We start from the raw sequence: 20057 nt of genomic DNA on the forward strand, positions 1-20057 counted from the left end.
ATCGACATTGGGCGCTTTGTGTTTTGCTACTTTGCGATTATTTGCTGCTGTAATATCATAAAGTCCCACTCCGGACTAACAAGAAACTCACAAAAAAATCCCCTCGAGGCTCGCTTGTCTGTTTTTTAGGACCCAAGCTCCAAAGCGGAAATAACCCGCGTAAGTAAAGTAGACAAAGGCCATGGTGAAGGAGAAGAGAAAACCCTGCACATGGGCTTGTTTGTGGAAGGTTCTGCAGAGAGAGAGAGAGAGACACAGAGGGAACCATCTTAAACCAGAGATCTTAAATATTCCAGACAAGCCATCCAGGATCACGTACTTGTATGGCATTTGGAGGGTTCTGGAGTACAAAGACTCAAACTCGGGCTCCCTGGTCAGAGATGCGACAGTACGAATATTCTCGATGGCTTCTGTAAAAATCTGATGACACACCACCATGAACAATTTGCAGAATTTTGGAGAACCATTCCAGGTCGGTGCTTACTTTTCCAGCTTTCTCCAGCTCCACCTTGTCCTCTACAACTTGCCCAGTCATAGCCCTCATCCGGAAAAACCCGCCCACTATCATGATGGGCACTATCACCAGTAGGAACAGCGTCAGCTCCCAGCTCTTCACAAAGGACAGAATCATACCGGTGCCAATGTTGGCAATACTCTGGATCACCGCCGCCAAACATTGACCCGTAACCTGAGCGGAGACAGAAGGGGTTAAACCCGTGTGGTTAAAGAACGTAGGTCGAAACTGTTGGTACCCTGACGCCAAGAATTCATATCGGCTTTTCTGGTGATGATATCGGAGTGCTGACGGGCTCCATACAGTGGAACCTTGGTTAGCATTATTAGTCTGCTCCACCTCTAACCAAATTGTACTCTAACCAAATAAATTTTTCTCATAGGAAATAATGTAAATCCAGAAAATGTCAACCAGAAAGCCAAAAATGTAAACACAAAATATGTTTCTACAGTTAACCTGTGCCGACGGGCTCCATACAGTGGAACCTTGGTTAGCATTATTAGTCTGCTCCACCTCTAACCAAATTGTACTCTAACCAAATAAATTTTTCTCATAGGAAATAATGTAAATCCAGAAAATGTCAACCAGAAAGCCAAAAATGTAAACACAAAATATGTTTTTACAGTTAACCTGTGCCGACGGGCTCCATACAGTGGAACCTTGGTTAGCATTATTAGTCTGCTCCGCCTCTAACCAAATTGTACTCTAACCAAATAAATTTTTCTCATAGGAAATAATGTAAATCCATAAAATGTCAACCAGAAAGCCAAAAATGTAAACACAAAATATGTTTCTACAGTTAACCTGTGCCGACGGGCTCCATACAGTGGAACCTTGGTTAGCATTATTAGTCTGCTCTGACTCTAACCAAATCATACTCTAACCAAAAAAATGTTTCGATAGGAAATAATGTAAATCCAGAAAATGTCAACAAGAAAGCCAAAAATGTAAACACAAAATATGTTTCTACAGTTAACCTGTGCCGACGGGCTCCATACAGTGGAACCTTGGTTAGCATTATTAGTCTGCTCCGACTCTAACCAAATTGTACTCTAACCAAATAAATTTTTCTCATAGGAAATAATGTAAATCCAGAAAATGTCAACCAGAAAGCCAAAAATGTAAACACAAAATATGTTTTTACAGTTAACCTGTGCCGACGGGCTCCATACAGTGGAACCTTGGTTAGCATTATTAGTCTGCTCCGCCTCTAACCAAATTGTACTCTAACCAAATAAATTTTTCTCATAGGAAATAATGTAAATCCATAAAATGTCAACCAGAAAGCCAAAAATGTAAACACAAAATATGTTTTTACAGTTAACCTGTGCCGACGGGCTCCATACAGTGGAACCTTGGTTAGCATTATTAGTCTTATTATTAGTCTTATTAGAGATTATTAGATCTCGGGGCATGCGTTTGTCCAATGGTAAGTCCGCCCCTGAGTATCATTAAATGGCACGCCTGAAAAGGCTACTTTACGCATCGGGTCTACAATCTGTGACCAAAAATGGTGCATATGCCAAAGTCAAGTACTGTTATCATTACTGTTATTATTTTTCCACAAAGTGTACCAACCATTTTGAATAAAAGTCTTTAAATAAGACAAGTGATAGACATTACCGCTTGTACTTTAGAAGTGTCCGAGGCCAGCCTTGTCGTGAGCACTCCAACGTTGTTTTCCGGGTGATCAAACCAGCCAATGTCCTTAAAGAAATACAAAGTGAACACATTTCCGAGACGAGTCCGTCTATTCCACAAGTTTTCCGCCTCCTTCATCAGCAATGAAAATGGATGGCAGGATGAAATTGAGCAGTAATTTGACTTATTGAAGTTTACTTCCGGAAAACCCTGCAGGCACGGTAAGGTCTCCTAAGAATTCCTCGTTCCACTTACCTGCCTCATCAAGGCCTTGAAAGATGCAAGTCTCAGTTTCATGGTCAGGATCTCTCCAGATTTACCAAAACAGAAACCCTGTGTGGTTGAAGTGACACAACTTGGACTTTGACATGCTTTTGACATTAAAGTATTGTAGTAGTATTGAAGTAGCGAGTATACGTATGCGTTAATGGGAGTATGCTTACCTTTAGAAAAAAAGACAAAAAAGAGACAACTCCAATGACTGTAAACATAATGGAAAGGAAATTTGTTTGTTTTCGCATAACTTCCTGGTCAGTCTCCACAAACACCTGAAAGGGTGGAAGACTGTTATTGAAATAAAAGGTTTTTGCCTCCAAAAATCAAGCGCAGTGGAACCTCAGTTAGCATACATCCCGCTTAGCGATGATGGGACTGCTCCCTGACACGTGGCGGCCAGATCAACACGGACACCACCTTCTTGTTTTGCCATGAGTTATTTCTTGAATGGGACTGTTACCTGACATGTGGCCGCGAGACACCACCTTCTTGTTTTGCCATGAGTTATTTCTTGAATGGGACTGTTCCCTGACAATGTGGCAGCGAGACACCACCTTCTTGTTTTGCCATGAGTTATTTCTTGAATGGGACTGTTCCCTGACATGTGGCAGCGAGACACCACCTCCACGTTTTGCCATGAGTTATTTCTGGAATGGGACTGTTCCCTGACATGTGGCAGCGAGACACCACCTTCTTGTTTTGCCATGAGTTATTCCTTGAATGGGACTGTTCCCTGACTTGTGGCAGCGAGACACCACCTTCACGTTTTGCCATGAGTTATTTATTGAATGGGACTGTTCCCTGACACGTGGCAGCGAGACACCACCTTCTTGTTTTGCCATGAGTTATTTCTTGAATGGGACTGTTCCCTGATATGTGGCAGCGAGACACCACCTTCTTGTTTTGCCATGAGTTATTTCTTGAATGTGACTGTTACCTGACATGTGGCAGCGAGACACCACCTTCTTGTTTTGCCATGAGTTATTACTGGAATGGGACTGCTCCCTGACATGTGGCAGCGAGACACCACCTTCACGTTTTGCCATGAGTTATTTCTGGAATGGGACTGTTCCCTGACACATGGCAGCGAGACACCACCTTCACGTTTTGCCATGAGTTATTTCTGGAATGGGACTGTTCCCTGATATGTGGCAGCGAGACACCACCTTCTTGTTTTGCCATGAGTTATTTCTTGAATGGGACTGTTCCCTGACACATGGCAGCGAGACACCACCTTCTTGTTTTGCCATGAGTTATTTCTTGAATGGGACTGTTCCCTGATATGTGGCAGCGAGACACCACCTTCTTGTTTTGCCATGAGTTATTTCTTGAATTCAATATTTGGGCGAGTGAGGTGAGATAAAAAATGAAGAAACAGTACAACAAAAAGGTGTTGATGTGGTGATGTCCAAAGTCAATTTTCTTGAGAATTGTTTTCTGGAATGGATTGATGACGCTAACCAGGGTTCCACTGTAATCCGGCTCCACGCTATTTGTAACCTACAGCAACGAACTTGGCCATGATGAGCGAGTGGACAGGATGGACTATTCCGTTGATGCTGGCAGAGATCAGCCCCAGCAAAAGGTAAGGCCACTCATGAATGTTGTAGCGCATCACTTTGAGGACGGACACATGCGCAACGTTTTCACACTGGAGAAAGAAAGAAGCAAGATCTAAGTCATTCCTCTTGTCGTTGGTGCCACCTCATGCTGAATCTTCTAAGCAATCTCACCTCTGTCTTGTCTTTGGGATCCACCAACATTTCCTTCTCTTCTTTCTTTACGGCTGAACCAACAAAGGAAGAACCTCTTGTGGACTTCCTCCTATAGGGGATACATTCAGAGAAATGTTTGGATTGTGGGTTTTTATCGTCTTGCTCTTCATACTGCTCCTCTTCTTTCTCAAAAGTCTGCAAAACCGAGAGAGGAAGAAGTCACAAGGTTGTTTTTTCCTGGAAATATACAGCAAGTGTCGGTAAGTATTACCTGCATATTGACAAGATTGTAGTACAGACCCTGTTTTTCCATCAACTGGCTATGAGTCCCCAATTCTACAACTTCTCCATTTTGAACGCCAGCTATGACGTCAGCGTTTCTAATAGTTGAGAGGCGATGGGCCACAACTATGGTGGTCCGACCCAGTCTGACCTGCACACAAAAATACAAGTAGCATAAGCCCAGGCGCAATTACAAGAGATGTACAGTAAACCTCGGATATATCGGATTCAATTGTTCCCACTGGTTTTGTCCGATATAAGCGAAATCCGTTATATGCGTATACCGGAAAATGTCGGTTTTACGCATATATCGGATTTATATCCGGTAGATGCGTAAATCGGATTTTATCCGTTATAAAAAGGCACTTCCTTGACTATGTTTCCAATGTACCTGGACGCGCAGGCAACGCTGCAAACGCTGCAAATGACGTCGTATAGCGGCCTGTCACGATTCGGCGAATCGGAGCGCCACGATGCGGCCATCCGATATATGCGAGGGAAATTTAATGGAAATGCATTGGAACGGGACTGGAGATTTTGTCCGAAATAGGCGAAATCCGTTATAAAAAATCCGATATATGCAATGAATTTTTATTGGAAATGCATTACAGAAAAATCGGTTCTTTTTTATCTGTCCGTTGTGAGCGAATTTCCGATATATCCGAGTCCGAGTGTACTGCATGTTTGTACCTTGTTGAGTGCCGCTTGTACAAGGGTCTCACTCTCTGCATCCAGAGCAGATGTTGCTTCATCCAGCAGAAGGATTTTGGGGTTACAGACCAGCACCCGAGCAATTGCAATCCTCTGCTTCTGTCCGCCGCTCATCTGAGTCCCTCGATCCCCGACCAGCGTCTCAAACTTCTGCTCAACGACAACAGTCCCATCATTGGTAAGTGGAAGACAAGTATGTAAGTGGACGGTATAAAATAGTGATGTCAAGTGATTAATTATGATCTGTAATTAATTTAAATTAACAACTGACGCTTTATATAAAAGTCATACATCAGGAAGGTTGATGATGAAGTCGTAGGCGTTGGCCTCCTTGGCAGCTTGCTCTATCTCCTGCTGCGTCACGTCAAGTCGGCCGTATCGGATGTTCTCTGCGATGGTGGTGGCAAAAAGGATGGGCTCTTGACTCACCACTCCGATCATCTCTCGCAGGTAGCGGATATTCAGAGAACGGATGTCGTGGTCGTCGATAGATATCTACCGAAAAGAAGACATTTTTTTTTCAAATGTTGACATTTGGTGATGGATTGGTTTGCTTTGCCATGACGTTATAGTGTCGACCGAGGCGGTATACTATGAAAACGGCTCAACAAAACCAGGTTTTGTGGTCATAATGCAAAAGCTACGTTCCACGGTAACGGTGGTTATCAGTTTACTTTGTCAAGTCCGGTTCTAAGCTTTGTGTTCGGTGCGCGTTAACATAAAAAGCAGCCGTTTGACGTCCTATTGTTCTACCTTCACACAAAAAAGAAGCGATCCCAGTAAGTGTATTTTACACAACATAAGCAAGTATTTATAATGGCGTGTTCACAAAGATTATCACTGCCAATAGAGTGAGGGAGGGCAACAGTCTTTTCATTTTTTTATGTCTATATTTTTCAAATATATTTATTTTTTACAGATACAGTAAACCTCGGATATATCGCATTCAATTGTTCCCACTGGTTTTGTCCGATATAAGCGAAATCCGTTATATGCGTATACCGGAAAATGTCCGTTTTACGCATATATCGGATTTATATCCGGTATATGCGTAAATCGGATTTTATCCGTTATAAAAAGGCACTTCCTTGACTATGTTTCCAACGCTGCAAATGACATCGTATAGCGGCATGTCACGATTCGGCGAATCGGAGCGCCACGATGCGGCCATCCGATATATGCGAGGGAAATTTCATGGAAATGCATTGGAACAGGACTGGAGATTTTATCCGAAATAGGCGAAATCCGTTATAAAAAATCCGATATATGCAATGAATTTTTATTGGAAATGCATTACAGAAAAATCGGTTCTTTTTTATCTGTCCGTTGTGAGCGAATTTCCGATATATCCGAGTCCGATATATCCGAGGTTTACTGTAGTTATTTTTTGTAAACATAATGAATGAGGTCACCGCCCCTAAAATTCCCGTTCAATTGCAAATGTTTTTTTTTGTGATTGGCTGGAGAGTCAGTTCACCGTTCCTGTCTTATCCTTAACTGTCTTATCCTATCGTCGCGCCTCGCTTTGTGGGTGGGTGGGGTTAGCTGACTCAATGACCGAGACCAAGACATTGACCCTCAGTCACACTAGAGCGACATGACAAAGCAAACCAATCCATCAATAAATGTTATCTGTCCGTTGTGAGCGAATTTACGATATATCCGAGTCCGATATATCCGGTTTACTGTATTTTACTTTTTTGCCAGCTAGTGACTGACAATGCCCTATTCGGAAAAAAAAAACCAATCAGTTTATTCATAGCCACAGCTAAGTGAAACATAATATAAGTAAGTACTATGTTGACTGATGAGTTGCATCAGTCTGCTCAGGACACTTAAAGGAGATCTATTATGCTTTTACCTATAAATGTTGTTACAAAAGCGTCAGATCGTGAAGTTTGCGCCCTAGCCCTAGCCCTAGCCCTAGCCCTAGGCCGCAGATTGCCTGCACTCGATAAATACGGACCTACATTTCTGTAAGTCCTTGGCAGCACTTGGGAGTGCGATCAATCACTTCGGAACAAAGTGGATCAAGTTACACAGACCGTTTGGGGCGGAAGGCAGGAAATCCAATGAAACACTGCAGGAAGAGGCGCAGACTCTGGAAGATCTAGAAAGCTTTCCGCGCGGGTTATCGTGTGTAACTTTTGTGGTGCTTTTGTCGCCGATTGTGGACCCAACACACTAAACTGGCTTTGCAGTATATCCCTTAAATGTATTTTTTGTGTAAATATGCACATACGGATCCCTCCTGAGGGTCGTAGAACCTCTGCAACAGCTGGATGGTGGTGCTTTTTCCACAGCCACTGCTTCCTACCAAGGCCATGGTCTGTCCACTCTTCACGCTCAGGGACATGTTGTTCAACACCTGCATGGTAGTTATATACATTTGAAATATGGAGACATTCGTCTTTGAGGTATTAGCGTGGAAAAATAAACAGCGTCAGCTTTCCTTGACGTCTGGCCTTGAGGGGTAGTTAAAGTGGATGTTCTTGAACTCTATGTTCCCACTGATGAAGTCCGGCTTAAAACCGCTCTCCGAATAGCTGTCAATGCTCGGTTTCTGTTGGGTAAAATGTCAATGGTTATGTTAAAGGGCGCTTGTGGAATAGGACTGCTACAGGGCAGATGTGTGGGAAAAATTAGGGATGAGTCGGAGTATCCGTTAAAGGATATTTCGTCATTATCCGTATTTGTGTTTAAAGAAAATGCTCCTGATTGGCCAGTCACACACAGAGACCGCCTTTCCCTAGACCAGGGGTCTCAAACTCAATTTACTTGGGGGCCACCGGAGCTAGGGTCTGGGTGAGACTGGGCCGCATCAGGTTTTAAAAAAAAAACAACCAAAAAACGCATTTATTGAAAACAGAAAAATGAATAAATTCTACAATTTTCTACAAGAAAAGCTCAAATATCTTACTTTTTATTTTTCTACACAAAATAAGATGAAAAATAAATAAACAAATCAAGAATAAAGAAAATCAATCAATCAGTAATAAATAAATAAATATAATAATAATAATAATAATAAAACGGCAAATAATAAAAACTTAAGAAACCACATTATTAACAAGCATTATTAGAGCCCTGTAGACATGACAAAACATGACTATAGTCACATTTATTTACAACATATTGTGCAACTGCAGGGTCTTGAGACACATGCTAACTCGCAAACTAGAGAGCTAGCGACCTTGTACGGTAGCCTTCAAGTTATTTCCTTTAAACTTAAATAGCCAAAAACTTACCACTTCCACACGGATAGGGAGGATAACTATTAACAGTTATTTAACCTTTAACATGAACATTAATCAAACGTGATAATATTTTTTCTGGGTACATGATACCATACAGCATCCATATCAAACTTGCGCGGGCCGCACTAACATTAAACTTTCATATCAAGGCGGGGGCCTTAAACTAGTGTCCTGCGGGCCACATTTGGCCCGCGGGCCGCGTGTTTGAGACCACTGATGTACAACATATTGCGCAACTGCAGGGTCTTGAGACACACGCTAACTCGCAAACTAGAGAGCTAGCGACCTTATACGGTAGCCTTCAAGTTATTTCCTTTAAACTTAAATCGCCAAAAACTTACCACTTCCACACGGATAGGGAGGATAACTAAACAGTAAACTTTCATATCAAGGCGGGGGCCTTAAACTAGTGTCCTGCGGGCCACATTTGGCCCGCGGGCCGCATGTTTGAGACCCCTGCCCTAGACGGATCCTACAGGCGGCATCCAACGAGGGCAGATCCAGATATATAAGATGGGTGAACAGATACAGATACAGATACAGATAGTACTGATGACTGAAGTACTTCAGTCTCAATGGATGTGGGGATGAGAGAATGTAGAGTTCCTTACGTTATCGATGATCCTGTACACTGTATATGCAGCTCCTCGAGCATTGGCGAGGGCCTCGATCTGAGGTGAGATCTGCCCCAATGCAAACACTCCAAGAAATATAGCGAATAAAACCTGAAACGAGATGCATCAACGTTAACTTCTAATGTCTATTGGGACCATTTAGTTTCAGTGGAGTCAAACTGACAGTGTTTTTACTCACTGTGAATATATTCCCAACGGTGTACTCGCCGCTCATAACAAGCGTACTCCCATACCAGAAGGCCAGGGCGTAAGTCAGGTGTATTACCATGAAGGTGAAGCCCATAGCCATGTTTGAACTGATTGCTTTCTTCACTCCCATTTCCTTAGCTTCCTCCAAGTCTTTATGATACCTGCGAGGACGACAAACAAAAAATGTTATTAAAAATTAAAAGTCTTGGATTCCAGCGCACCAATCATCGGAATCATTTTGTTTCATTCAGTAAAAAGATACCTTCATTTCGGTAATTTCGGTCAATTGGTCGTTAGCCTGCGATCTCCCCGGTCGGCCGTGTCGAGTCACGTTCGTGTTCACGTTCGTTCCGACTCAACAGCGCAACAACACGTGATGACGTACCTTTGGATCTGAGCGTCCGGCGTTACGACCCCCCCATGCGACGCTGTGATCGCTACACTCCCAACCGTCGCCAAACTTGGTCTAACGCCTGGATTATGCTGAACCCCCCCTCCCCACTCAAAATTTTTGAATGTTGACATTTAGTGATGGATTGGTTTGCTTTGCCATGAGGGTCAATCTCTTGGTCTAGATACGTTCATTTCGGTAATTTCGGTCAATTGGTCGGTCAACAGCCCTCCGGATCCGAGCGTCCGGCGTTACGACCCCCCCATCCAACGCTGTGATCGCTACACTCCCAACCCCCGCGCCAAACTCGGTCCAACGCCAGGATTATGCTGAACCCCGCCTTCCCACTCAACATTTTTGAATGTTAACATTTAGTGATGGATTGGTTTGCTTTGCCATGTCGCTCTAGTGTGACTGAGGGTCAATGTCTTGGTCTAGATACGTTCATTTTGGTAATTTTGGTCAATTGGTCGTTAGCCTGTGATCTCCCCGGTCGGCCGTGTCGAGTCAGTTCGTTCACTCATGTTCACGTTCGTTCCGACTCAACAGCGCAACAACACGTGATGACGTACCTTCGGATCCGAGCGTCCGGCGTTACGACCCCCGCCCATCCAACGCTGTGATCGCTACACTATCAACCCCCGCCAAACTCGGTCCAACGCCAGGATTATGCTGAACCCCGCCTTCCCACTCAACATTTTTGAATGTTGACATTTAGTGATGGATTGGTTTGCTTTGCCATGAGGGTCAATCTCTTGGTCTAGATACGTTCATTTCGGTAATTTCGGTCAATTGGTCGGTCAACAGCCCTCCGGATCCGAGCGTCCGGCGTTACGACCCCCCCATCCGACGCTGTGATCGCTACACTCCCAACCCCCCGCCAAACTCGGTCCAACGCCAGGATTATGCTGAACCCCGCCTTCCCACTCAACATTTTTGAATGTTAACATTTATTGATGGATTGGTTTGCTTTGTCATGTCGCTCTAGTGTGACTGAGGGTCAATGTCTTGGTCTCGGTCATTGAGTCAGCTAACCCCACCCACCCACAGAGCGAGGCGCGACGATAGGATAAGACAGTTAAGGATAAGACAGGAACGGTGAACTGACTCTCCAGCCAACCCAAAAAAACATTTGCAAATGAACGGGAATTTTAGGGGCGGTGACCTCATTCATTACGTTTACAAAAAATAACTACAGTAAACCTGGGATATATCGGACTCGGATATATCGGAAATTCGCTCACAACGGACAGATAAAAAAGAACCGATTTTTCTGTAATGCATTTCCAATAAAAATTCATTGCATATATCGGATTTTTTATAACGGATTTCGCCTATTTCGGACAAAATCTCCAGTCCCGTTCCAATGCATTTCCATGAAATTTCCCTCGCATATATTGGATGGCCGCATCGTGGCGCTCCGATTCGCCGAATGGTGACAGGCCGCTATACGACGTCATTTGCAGCGTTTGCAGCGTTGCCTGCGCGTCCAGGTACATTGGAAACATAGTCAAGGAAGTGCCTTTTTAGAACGGATAAAATCCGATTTACGCATATACCGGATATAAATCCGATATATGCGTAAAACGGACATTTTCCGGTATACGCATATAACGGATTTCGCTTATATCGGACAAAACCAGTGGGAACAATTGAATCCGATGTATCCGAGGTTTACTGTAGTTCAAGAACTACTTCTTTTGATCCGTTCATTCATGACCGACACACCACGAGTATTTTGTTATCGTACTACCGCACACCTCTCGATTTCTTTTTGCTGACCACTGAAGGCAAAGACGGTCCTGATGGATGAAAGCACCTCCTCTGCCACGATCCCCGCTTTAGCATAAGCAGCCTGTTCTTTGGCAGTGAAGGATGTCAGCAACTAGGCAGAGAAACACAGTTAAGCCTTGCGGGAAGAGGGCACGTTTACAAAATGGAGGCATGACCGTCTGGACAACGAGGAAGCTTACTTTAATGAAAAAAGCAGCTGATATTCCCAACAAGGGGCTGATGGCCAGCATGACCAGAGTCAGCTTCCATCCTCGGCTTAACCCGAGAAGCAGGCATAAGATGAAGGTGAAGATGGTCTTGATGAGCATTCCCAATTTGTCTCCAATACCTTCTTGGATCTTATCGATGTTACTGTCCAGGAAAATCAAAACATGAGCAGGAATTTGCGGCGGTGGAGCCGAATTTTTCGATTTACAGGCGACTGACTCTGTGAGATGAGTAATGAGATGTCCCGTCTTGTTGGTGTCAAACCAGCTGATGTCCTGTCGGATGACATTGTGGAAAAAAAGCTCACGGATGCGTCTGACCTGCCGTCCAGCTGCCAAAGTCCAGAAAGCAACCTGAACGTAAGCGGCCAGCAACACGGTAGCCGCTGTAATGGCGAAGTAGATACAGAGGCTGGATTTTTTTGGGGGGATAAAAAAAAAAATTAAAATCATCAAATGTGTCGTATTCAGTGTAAAAAAAAACATCTTGGTCTTACACGGTTATGTCCTGCTCGAAGGTGTCGTTCGTAATCGGCGCGGAGGAATCTAAAAAACACAGAAAAATAATTATATTCTCCATATTTAAGTCAGGTAACTATTTGATCGCGTCTCCGAGAACTCACTGCTTTTGAATATTCTCGAGTACACTACAAATTGGTCCACCGTTTTGCCAAATAGACCGCACATCAGAGGAAGTACAGCTCCGTGGACCATGGCCATCACGGTCCCGAGAACCATCAGTGCAACATCTATGCTGTCTGCAAACCTGAACTGCGTTTATTTAAAAAAAGTAAACAACAAGTAAATGTTAAATATGGGTTTGTAAGCAACGGACCGTGGACCGAGAACGTACCAGTTCAGTGATGCCGATCGTCGGCGCCTTTGCTTTCTTCTTCCTTTTACCTCCATCGTCCTCATTTTGGAGATCACTGGTTCAAATAGGAACTTATCTGTGAAATCTATTGAGAATTTGTATGCAAACAAATTTATTACCTTAAAAAAATATCTTCCTGGGTCCTTTGCAGCCCGTCGGTTTCAGCCATGTCTGGGCGAGATGATGATGATGATGATGATGATGGTCAAAATGGTTTTTAAATAGCAGTCCCGTATGATGGTTCTGTCCGCAAACGTACGCATAAAGCAGAATAACAACAAGAATCACCCGGCGTGCTCTTGGGTTGTCATGTTTCCACACCAACTTAGCGTTCCTTTTGAGATTGCTGGCGCTTACGGCACATCGCGTTTCTTTTCCTTCCCAACCTCCGTTTCTCACGTGACTTCATTGACTCTACTCTTATTGACACAACTAAATGTTCTGTACAGTTTGACTTGGCAAATAAGGATTTCATATGTGAAAATACAGTGGAATCTTCCCTTAGCAAAAACACCTTTATTCAAGTATAATTATTTTATACAAAAAATGAGAAAGTATACTTAAAGTTTACTTTTAAAAACTATATTTTATATACTTAAGAATAGTACAGTGAATAGTATACTTGGCTTATACTGAAAAGTATAAAGACTAAGTACATTAATACCACGTGCATAATAAGGTCAAGTCATTGACTTGTGCTCAACATTTATATATATTATACATTTTATATATTACAATATACAGTATGTGCGCTCAATTATCTTTATACTTTAAAAGTCACACAGAAAAACATTTCACTTGACTTTACTGATCAAGTTAGTCCCTTTCATAAGGTTTGATAAAGATGTTTTGTACAAAGCATTCAAAATCGCTATTATGAGCTAGCTAAGCTTCTGCAATGCCGCGTTCTCATTGGACTGTATGCATTGCACTTCCTGCCGTGGTCCCGCCCCCTAACTTGGCAGCCAATGGGAATCGCCTCATTTTAAATTCGCGCCATTTCACGTTCCCCCTCCCTCTCTCCCCCCAAAAAAGGTGCCGTTCGCCACGGAAGGAGACATAGCCTAGCTAACAAATACTTTTCAGCATTAAAGATGCCACAATGGCATTTGCCATGAATTATTTCAAGGACGATGTTGTGGAAGTTGGGAAGATTTTATAGCTGAGTACTGACGACCAGCAACTATGGGTAAGTTGTCAGTTGTGTTGCTTTCCAGTTAGCTTAATCACATTGTTGTCGAAGTGGTGCCTGGACATTTACATCTATACCCGATATGAAAACGCTAAGCTAACAACACAATACAATGCTTCATATATGTTTTAATGTCTGCTCATTTTAAAAGGAGGTAGGTCCATGGCAAAATACATAGTATAGTGTAGTGTGGTATAGTATAGTATAGTATAGTATACATAGTATAGTATGTATTACATAGTATACATAGTATAGTAATTCAGCATATACTGTAAGTGTACATTTGTTTTTGCATTCTTAAAACTACATGTTTGGCCTGCGACAGTTTCTACAGGAGTTTCCATATTTTAATAGGTGTTTCAATATGCAAAAGAGCTATTACAAGCTATTAATTTTTCCGGTTTCTTACACAGACAACTACAGTGATCTGCGTAAGACGAGACAGGAGTTCATAAAGGGTGACAACATCTGACAAGAAGGAACCCAGACGAAGAGGAAGTGGAAAGATGTGGAAGATGAGGATCATGAAGTTCTACCCAAACAGGTAGGTACCTGGATGGATATGACACCAGTTAAATGGAAAGTGGCAGTTTTAAAAATTGTTTTGTGTGTGTGCATAAAAATGAAATTTGACGAGTTTGGAGTTCCACATGGAGAAGCCTGATTCTGATTCTATTGCGGTGCAGTAGACTAACTCCAATGAGGAGCAGCTACCCACAAACAGGAGAGTGGCACAGAAGGAGACCACGTGAAAGAGATGCTAGATGCCGTGGGAGGTATTTTCTCTTCATTCATTAAAGTAAACTAAAGCAAATGATAAAACAGAAGCTTTTAATAACTGATGTATTTTCCCAAATCCAAAGAATAGACCATTATTATTTTCCTGATTGCATTTAAGTAGAGAAGTTCATTCATTCTCGACTATTCATTTTCTACTGCTTATCCTCATGAGGGTCTCGGGGGGTGCTGAAGCCTATCCCAGCTGTCTTCAGGCGAGATTGGCCAGCCAATCACAGGGCACATATAGACAAATAAAAATAAAAATCTGCGGGACCCAGGCAAACAGTGATAGTACATTTTTAGTAAAACACCTCACCACTGAAAAAGTATTTATCCATTCAAAAGAGTCAACTTGAAGAACAAATGACTTGGCTGAGGGGGTTTTTGGACGTGAATTCTCCATATTTCCCTTTTATGCTGCTACCACAAACTTTGGAATGTTTTCCAGTCCTGGACACACAACTCTGGTGAGCGCTTTGTCGATGGCTGGGAATGTATAAGGTGCAGTGATGATGAAAATGTCAAAAAAATATATAATATTAACATAAATATGAATATTTGTCCAGTCTAATGTATTGACTTTGCATGTATTGATTTTGCACATTTCTTGATCAAATACAGAGCAGAAACCTGAGGCTGCCGAAAGTGTTTCCTTTCGGCTTAGTGGGCAAGCCCCGCCTACCGTGAGTACACACTGAGATGGAACCAATAACACGTTGTAGAATTATTACTTTGTAAGCTCTGTGTAATGTTTTTAGTGTAAGTGTGACATCATTATCCCAATGAACCTAAATCTTGCATAAAATATTATTATTACAAACCCAATTATACCCAAGTAGATGAATAATATAGATGAATATTATTCATCTAGAAAAAAAAAATCTAGAGTCTAGATTTTTAACCTGGATGTTACTCGGGAACGACACCATTGCTCCTTCAATTCCATTTCTTATGATAGATAAACATTTCAGTAAGTAACTGAGTGACGTACTCTAGTGTTTTTAAATGTTTATTTTTCTCATATAATAAATATGTTTTGGATACGGAAATTGAGACACCGTGTCTGTCACCCATCAAACACCATCAAGGCGTCATACGGTGCAGCCTCCGGCGATCCTACATATTCTATAGAAGTACTGCATATACTGCACAGTTAAGGGGACTGTTTGCCAAGGTTATGCCTGAAGGGAGCTAACTTTTGAATGTGTTGTCAGCGTTATATCCCACCCACTTCCTGCTCTGAGCTTTACAGACGCACACGCTTTCGCTAAGCGTTGATGGTGTAAAGGTGTACTGGACATGTCGGAACATCCTCGCAAACCACAACAGTTAAATCATCATCAGTAAAACATTAAAGTTATTATTGATTTTCCGGGACTGATTTTGTGTATGTGCATGCATTGCTATGGAGACAAATCAAGGTAATGATATGCAAGCAACAAAAAGATTAGCATTTTACATGAGCGCAACAAACATGGGACATTGAAAGGTGTAACCTGACACTCCTGATGGCTTCCACTGTTACTGGCAAGGAGATATGGGGTGCTTTTTCCTTCAATGGAGACAATGGAGCTTCAGGTTGTGGAGGGGCGTCAAACGACACAACGGTTCCTGACACATATAGTCATCACGGCACACCAGTGTTTGAAAATCACTGATATAAACGACTTCTGTAAAGTTCCAAAAGACCTACGGCTAGTATTATTTACAGACAGTACAAATACAATTACTAATACTTGTGTGCATGTTCAAGATGAATTAAACCATTACCAGCTGTAATAACTTCCACTCATTCATCCATAGGGTGATGAATCCTATACCTCACCTACTCAACCTACGCCAGAATAGTTCATCTTTCATTTCCTTCCATGACCCATCTGGGTCGTGACCAGCATGTGATAGATTCCCTTTTTGGCTAGCAGCTGTTGATGTGTGCCTTGTTCTACCACAACTCCTCCCTGAATGACAGCAATGCAGTCTGCGTTTTGGACGGTGGACAGACGGTGGGCAATGACGATACACGTCCTGCCCTGCCTCGCTTTGTCCAACGCCTCTTGCACCACCTGGAGAGGACAAAGGTCACACAAATGAGACGGGCAAATTGGAGGCATTCTAGACAAGAAGGAAAAGACCCACCTTCTCGCTCTCGGCGTCGAGTGCAGACGTGGCCTCATCCAGAAGCAACAGTTTGGGGTTACGGAGGATGGCTCGGGCGATGGCTATTCGTTGTTTCTGACCACCTGACAGCTGGGTGCCCTTATCGCCCGCCTGGGTGTCATACTTCTGCTCCAGCAAACAGAGAGATGAAGTACTATATTATACAGTATGTTTGCATGCTAACTACACACTCATACATTTTAATGAAATGAATATATAGATTTTGTCACCATGTTTCTGGTCAGTAATTATCACATAGTACTCATGTAGGATGCAGTAGCACAGAGCCAGGTACAGAGACCGGGTACAGGTACAGAAGTAGAGACTGGACAGTCCAAAGTTTCTCAAGAAAAAAGGTTACTTCAAGACGTCTCTGAATGGTGAGTAGCTTTAACATTTTAGCGTTCTACAACATTTTTTTGCGACCCACTGAATGTGGCGGGAAATTACTATTAGCAATTCCTCAGTTGTAAATATCTTGCTTGTAATTTGCTGCGCACTTTCTTTATGCACACTCTATATTGCTACACAGACAACCGCTTTTGTTCCATTACTTACGACACTGCCAAGTAACATTGGAAAGGCGTCGGGCTTCAACAACAGTTCACAAAACAGTCCAGTGTGAAATGCCATTCACCGATTAAAATATATATTTTTTGCTGGTAGGGAATCAGAAACTCCAACCGCTTCTGCCTGATGTTTGCCTTGTTAGGAATTGTAAACAAATGCCGCTTTCCCTTACACCAGAAGAAACACTTCCTGGGAGACATTGCTAACAACCTCAACAGAGAAGCAGAGCTTTGGGGAGGGCAGGAGCGTATCTGGTCTACAGTGCATGCCCATATAAGGACCCCTGGCACTCTGTGACATCACAGAGAGACGCTGTGAGAAAAAAACTCTGAAACCGAGCATTAGATCCATCCCATTTCAAGGCTTACTTCCAAATGCGCAAACCTCATTATCTGAAACATTGGCATCGTTTAACACGAGAATACAACCTTATAACAACATTTATAGGTCAGAAAAGTGGAAAAAGCATAATAAGTCTCCTTTAAGGGAAGCCCAGAATGTTTCATTTAGGGCAGAAATGTAATGATTGGATTCGGAAACATACAAATCAAAGTGAGCTTCAATCAAATTGATGACTCTACAAAATGATTACCTCTGGTAGACTTTCAATGAAGCTATGAATGTTGGCGGCCTCAGCAGCCGCCTTGATCTCCTCCATGGTTACAGTGCGACTGTTGTCCCCGTAGGCGATGTTTTCAGCCAAGCTACAGTCAAACAGCACAGGCTCCTGGGACACAATACCTATATGGGATCTCATCGAGTGGACGTTCAGCTCTTTCACGCTCTTGGAATCCAACATCTGGAAGACCGAATCACAAAGTTGTCACTCAAGGTTCAGGAGCTGAAGCTTATTCTTTCGAGGTAGGCCAGTGAACATGTAACATCCAAATCATTCAGTTCAAGTCTACGGTGAGGCCAAAGTGTAAGCAAACGCCTTGAGATGTTTCCAAGTATTGTCAATGCAGTGCAATTCAATTAGTGCTCGTATTTATCGTCTTACCACGGTCCCGTGCGTGGTGTCGTAGAACCTCTCCAGAAGTTGTATGGTTGTGCTTTTTCCACAGCCACTGCTTCCTACCAGGGCCAACGTCTCTCCCTTTCTCACCTTCAGATTCAGCCCTCGGAGGACTGCTACATTAGGGCGTGAGGGGTAGTTAAACCTGACACCCGTAAATTGCACATTACCATCAAATTGGTCCTGAAATTTAAAGGAGACAGGAAATACATTAAGACTGTGGATCTGTAAACAGTACATAAGCAATAAGGATCCTTATTGCTGACCAAAGACTGTCCCGCTTGTGAGAGATTATCGATCGCAGGCTCTCTGTTCAGAAGCATCATAATGTGAGCTGCAGACAGTTTGGCCTTGGCGTAGTTTAGAGCGAAGAAACTGGTCTCTCCCACAGTGACAGCGCTAAACACCATTGCTGTAACCACACTGACAGAGGAAGTCAAATCATTTGAGCAAGTAGGTGTCCATGCACTCTTAATGACAAATTTGACCTTATCAATCAATCCTGGCATAAAATGTCGTTACAATGTGTTCATGACACTGGGATTTTGTGGAATTGTGTCGTACTACTTATGTTGCTGTGAAAATCATAACGCCTCAATGGAGATATTACTCACAAGATAGATCCCTCAATGCTCATTCGTCTATTGGCGATGAGCCACGCTCCAAACCGATGGCAACCCACGCTAGTAAAGTAGACCACGGATATGGTAAGAGCATAGATCAAACCCTGAACATGGGCTTTTTTCTGGGAGTTTCTGTGGAAAGAGAACGAGGGAACCATCAAAGACTACTCTATGCAGTAACTAGCTCTTTTTAGATATTATGGACAAGAAATCAAGGAACTTTCATACTTGTACGGAATTTGCAGGTTATTGTGGTACAAAGATTCAAACTTGGGTTCCATTGTGAAAGATGCAACTGTTTGAATATTGTCAGTGGCTTCTGTAAAAATCTGATGGGACACACCATGAACACATCACACTTGGAGAACGGACTTGAGCGGAATGAACTTAGGTCTTAGGCCTTACCTTTCCAGAGATCTCCAGCTCTTTTTTCTCCTCTACAACTTGCCCAGTTGTCAACTTTGCCTTTAAAGCTCCAGCCACTATCATGACAGGCACCGTCACCGATACGAGCAGAGTTAGTTCCCAGCCATACACAAAGGAAATAATCAGACAAGTGCCTAAGTTGGCAATATTCTGGATCATTGTGGCCAAACATAGCCCAGTAACCTGGGCAGAGACGAAACAAGTGCAGTAAAATGTTATTCTACTGAAGTGAATTATTGAAAACTTTTTAATAATATGAATGATTAATGCATGTTTTCTTGCCTTTACAGGTCAGGGTTTTTTTGCACAGCTTGGTTTAGCACCCAAAGCGAACTGAATTTGATTCCTTCATAACTAAGTGGTGAGCTGGTAGTCCTTTTTTTTTTTCTTCACTATGAAAGGATGAAAGATCTCTTCCCAAGAGGAAAACTTCCATAGGGTTTTGCACCTCCTTGAAAGTAGCACTTAAGACAGCATTATCTTCCAATAGTGTCTTAATATCATTCCGTAGAACCTTGCTATCATTGCATAATGCTTTATTTTCGTCTATATGGTTTTGCACCTCCTTAGGAGAAGTTCTCAAGATAGCATTATCCTCCAATTGTGTCTTAACATCATTCTGTAGAACCTTGATATCTATACATAATGCTTTATTTTCTTCCATAAGGTTTTACACCTCCTTGAGAACAGCACTCAGGACGGCATTATCCTCCAGTAGTGCCTTAACATCATTCTGTAGAACCTTGATATCATTGCATAATGCTTTATTTTCTCCCTTAGGATTTTACACCTCCTTAAGAACAGCACTC

At 42.6% G+C, this 20057-nt stretch overlaps 1 protein-coding gene across 2 annotated transcripts in view; it reads right to left on the reverse strand.

The window, feature by feature from the left end:
- LOC131136600 (ATP-dependent translocase ABCB1-like) overlaps positions 1-20057 on the reverse strand; it is a 110388-nt gene that overhangs the window by 2574 nt on the left and 87757 nt on the right. Inside the window, exons 1-22 of one of the 2 annotated variants that reach the window (XM_058083655.1) lie at positions 12605-12654; positions 12465-12540; positions 12235-12382; positions 12109-12157; positions 11832-12023; positions 11585-11756; positions 11372-11496; positions 9210-9381; positions 9008-9121; positions 7594-7702; positions 7382-7509; positions 5431-5634; positions 5119-5289; positions 4418-4579; positions 4165-4341; positions 3936-4118; positions 2599-2703; positions 2411-2488; positions 2138-2221; positions 485-688; positions 320-420; positions 92-232 (exon numbers count right to left, since the gene is read on the reverse strand). In XM_058083655.1, coding sequence (XP_057939638.1) covers positions 92-232; positions 320-420; positions 485-688; positions 2138-2221; positions 2411-2488; positions 2599-2703; positions 3936-4118; positions 4165-4341; positions 4418-4579; positions 5119-5289; positions 5431-5634; positions 7382-7509; positions 7594-7702; positions 9008-9121; positions 9210-9381; positions 11372-11496; positions 11585-11756; positions 11832-12023; positions 12109-12157; positions 12235-12382; positions 12465-12540; positions 12605-12654 — 2945 coding nt within the window. Of the gene's footprint in view, positions 1-72; positions 233-319; positions 421-484; positions 689-2137; positions 2222-2410; positions 2489-2598; positions 2704-3935; positions 4119-4164; positions 4342-4417; positions 4580-5118; positions 5290-5430; positions 5635-7381; positions 7510-7593; positions 7703-9007; positions 9122-9209; positions 9382-11371; positions 11497-11584; positions 11757-11831; positions 12024-12108; positions 12158-12234; positions 12383-12464; positions 12541-12604; positions 12655-20057 lie in introns of those variants that run through there. The other variant, XM_058083656.1, reaches the window with a different exon arrangement.

This window comes from Doryrhamphus excisus, chromosome 10, assembly GCF_030265055.1.
Source record: "Doryrhamphus excisus isolate RoL2022-K1 chromosome 10, RoL_Dexc_1.0, whole genome shotgun sequence".
NCBI lineage: Eukaryota > Metazoa > Chordata > Actinopteri > Syngnathiformes > Syngnathidae > Doryrhamphus > Doryrhamphus excisus.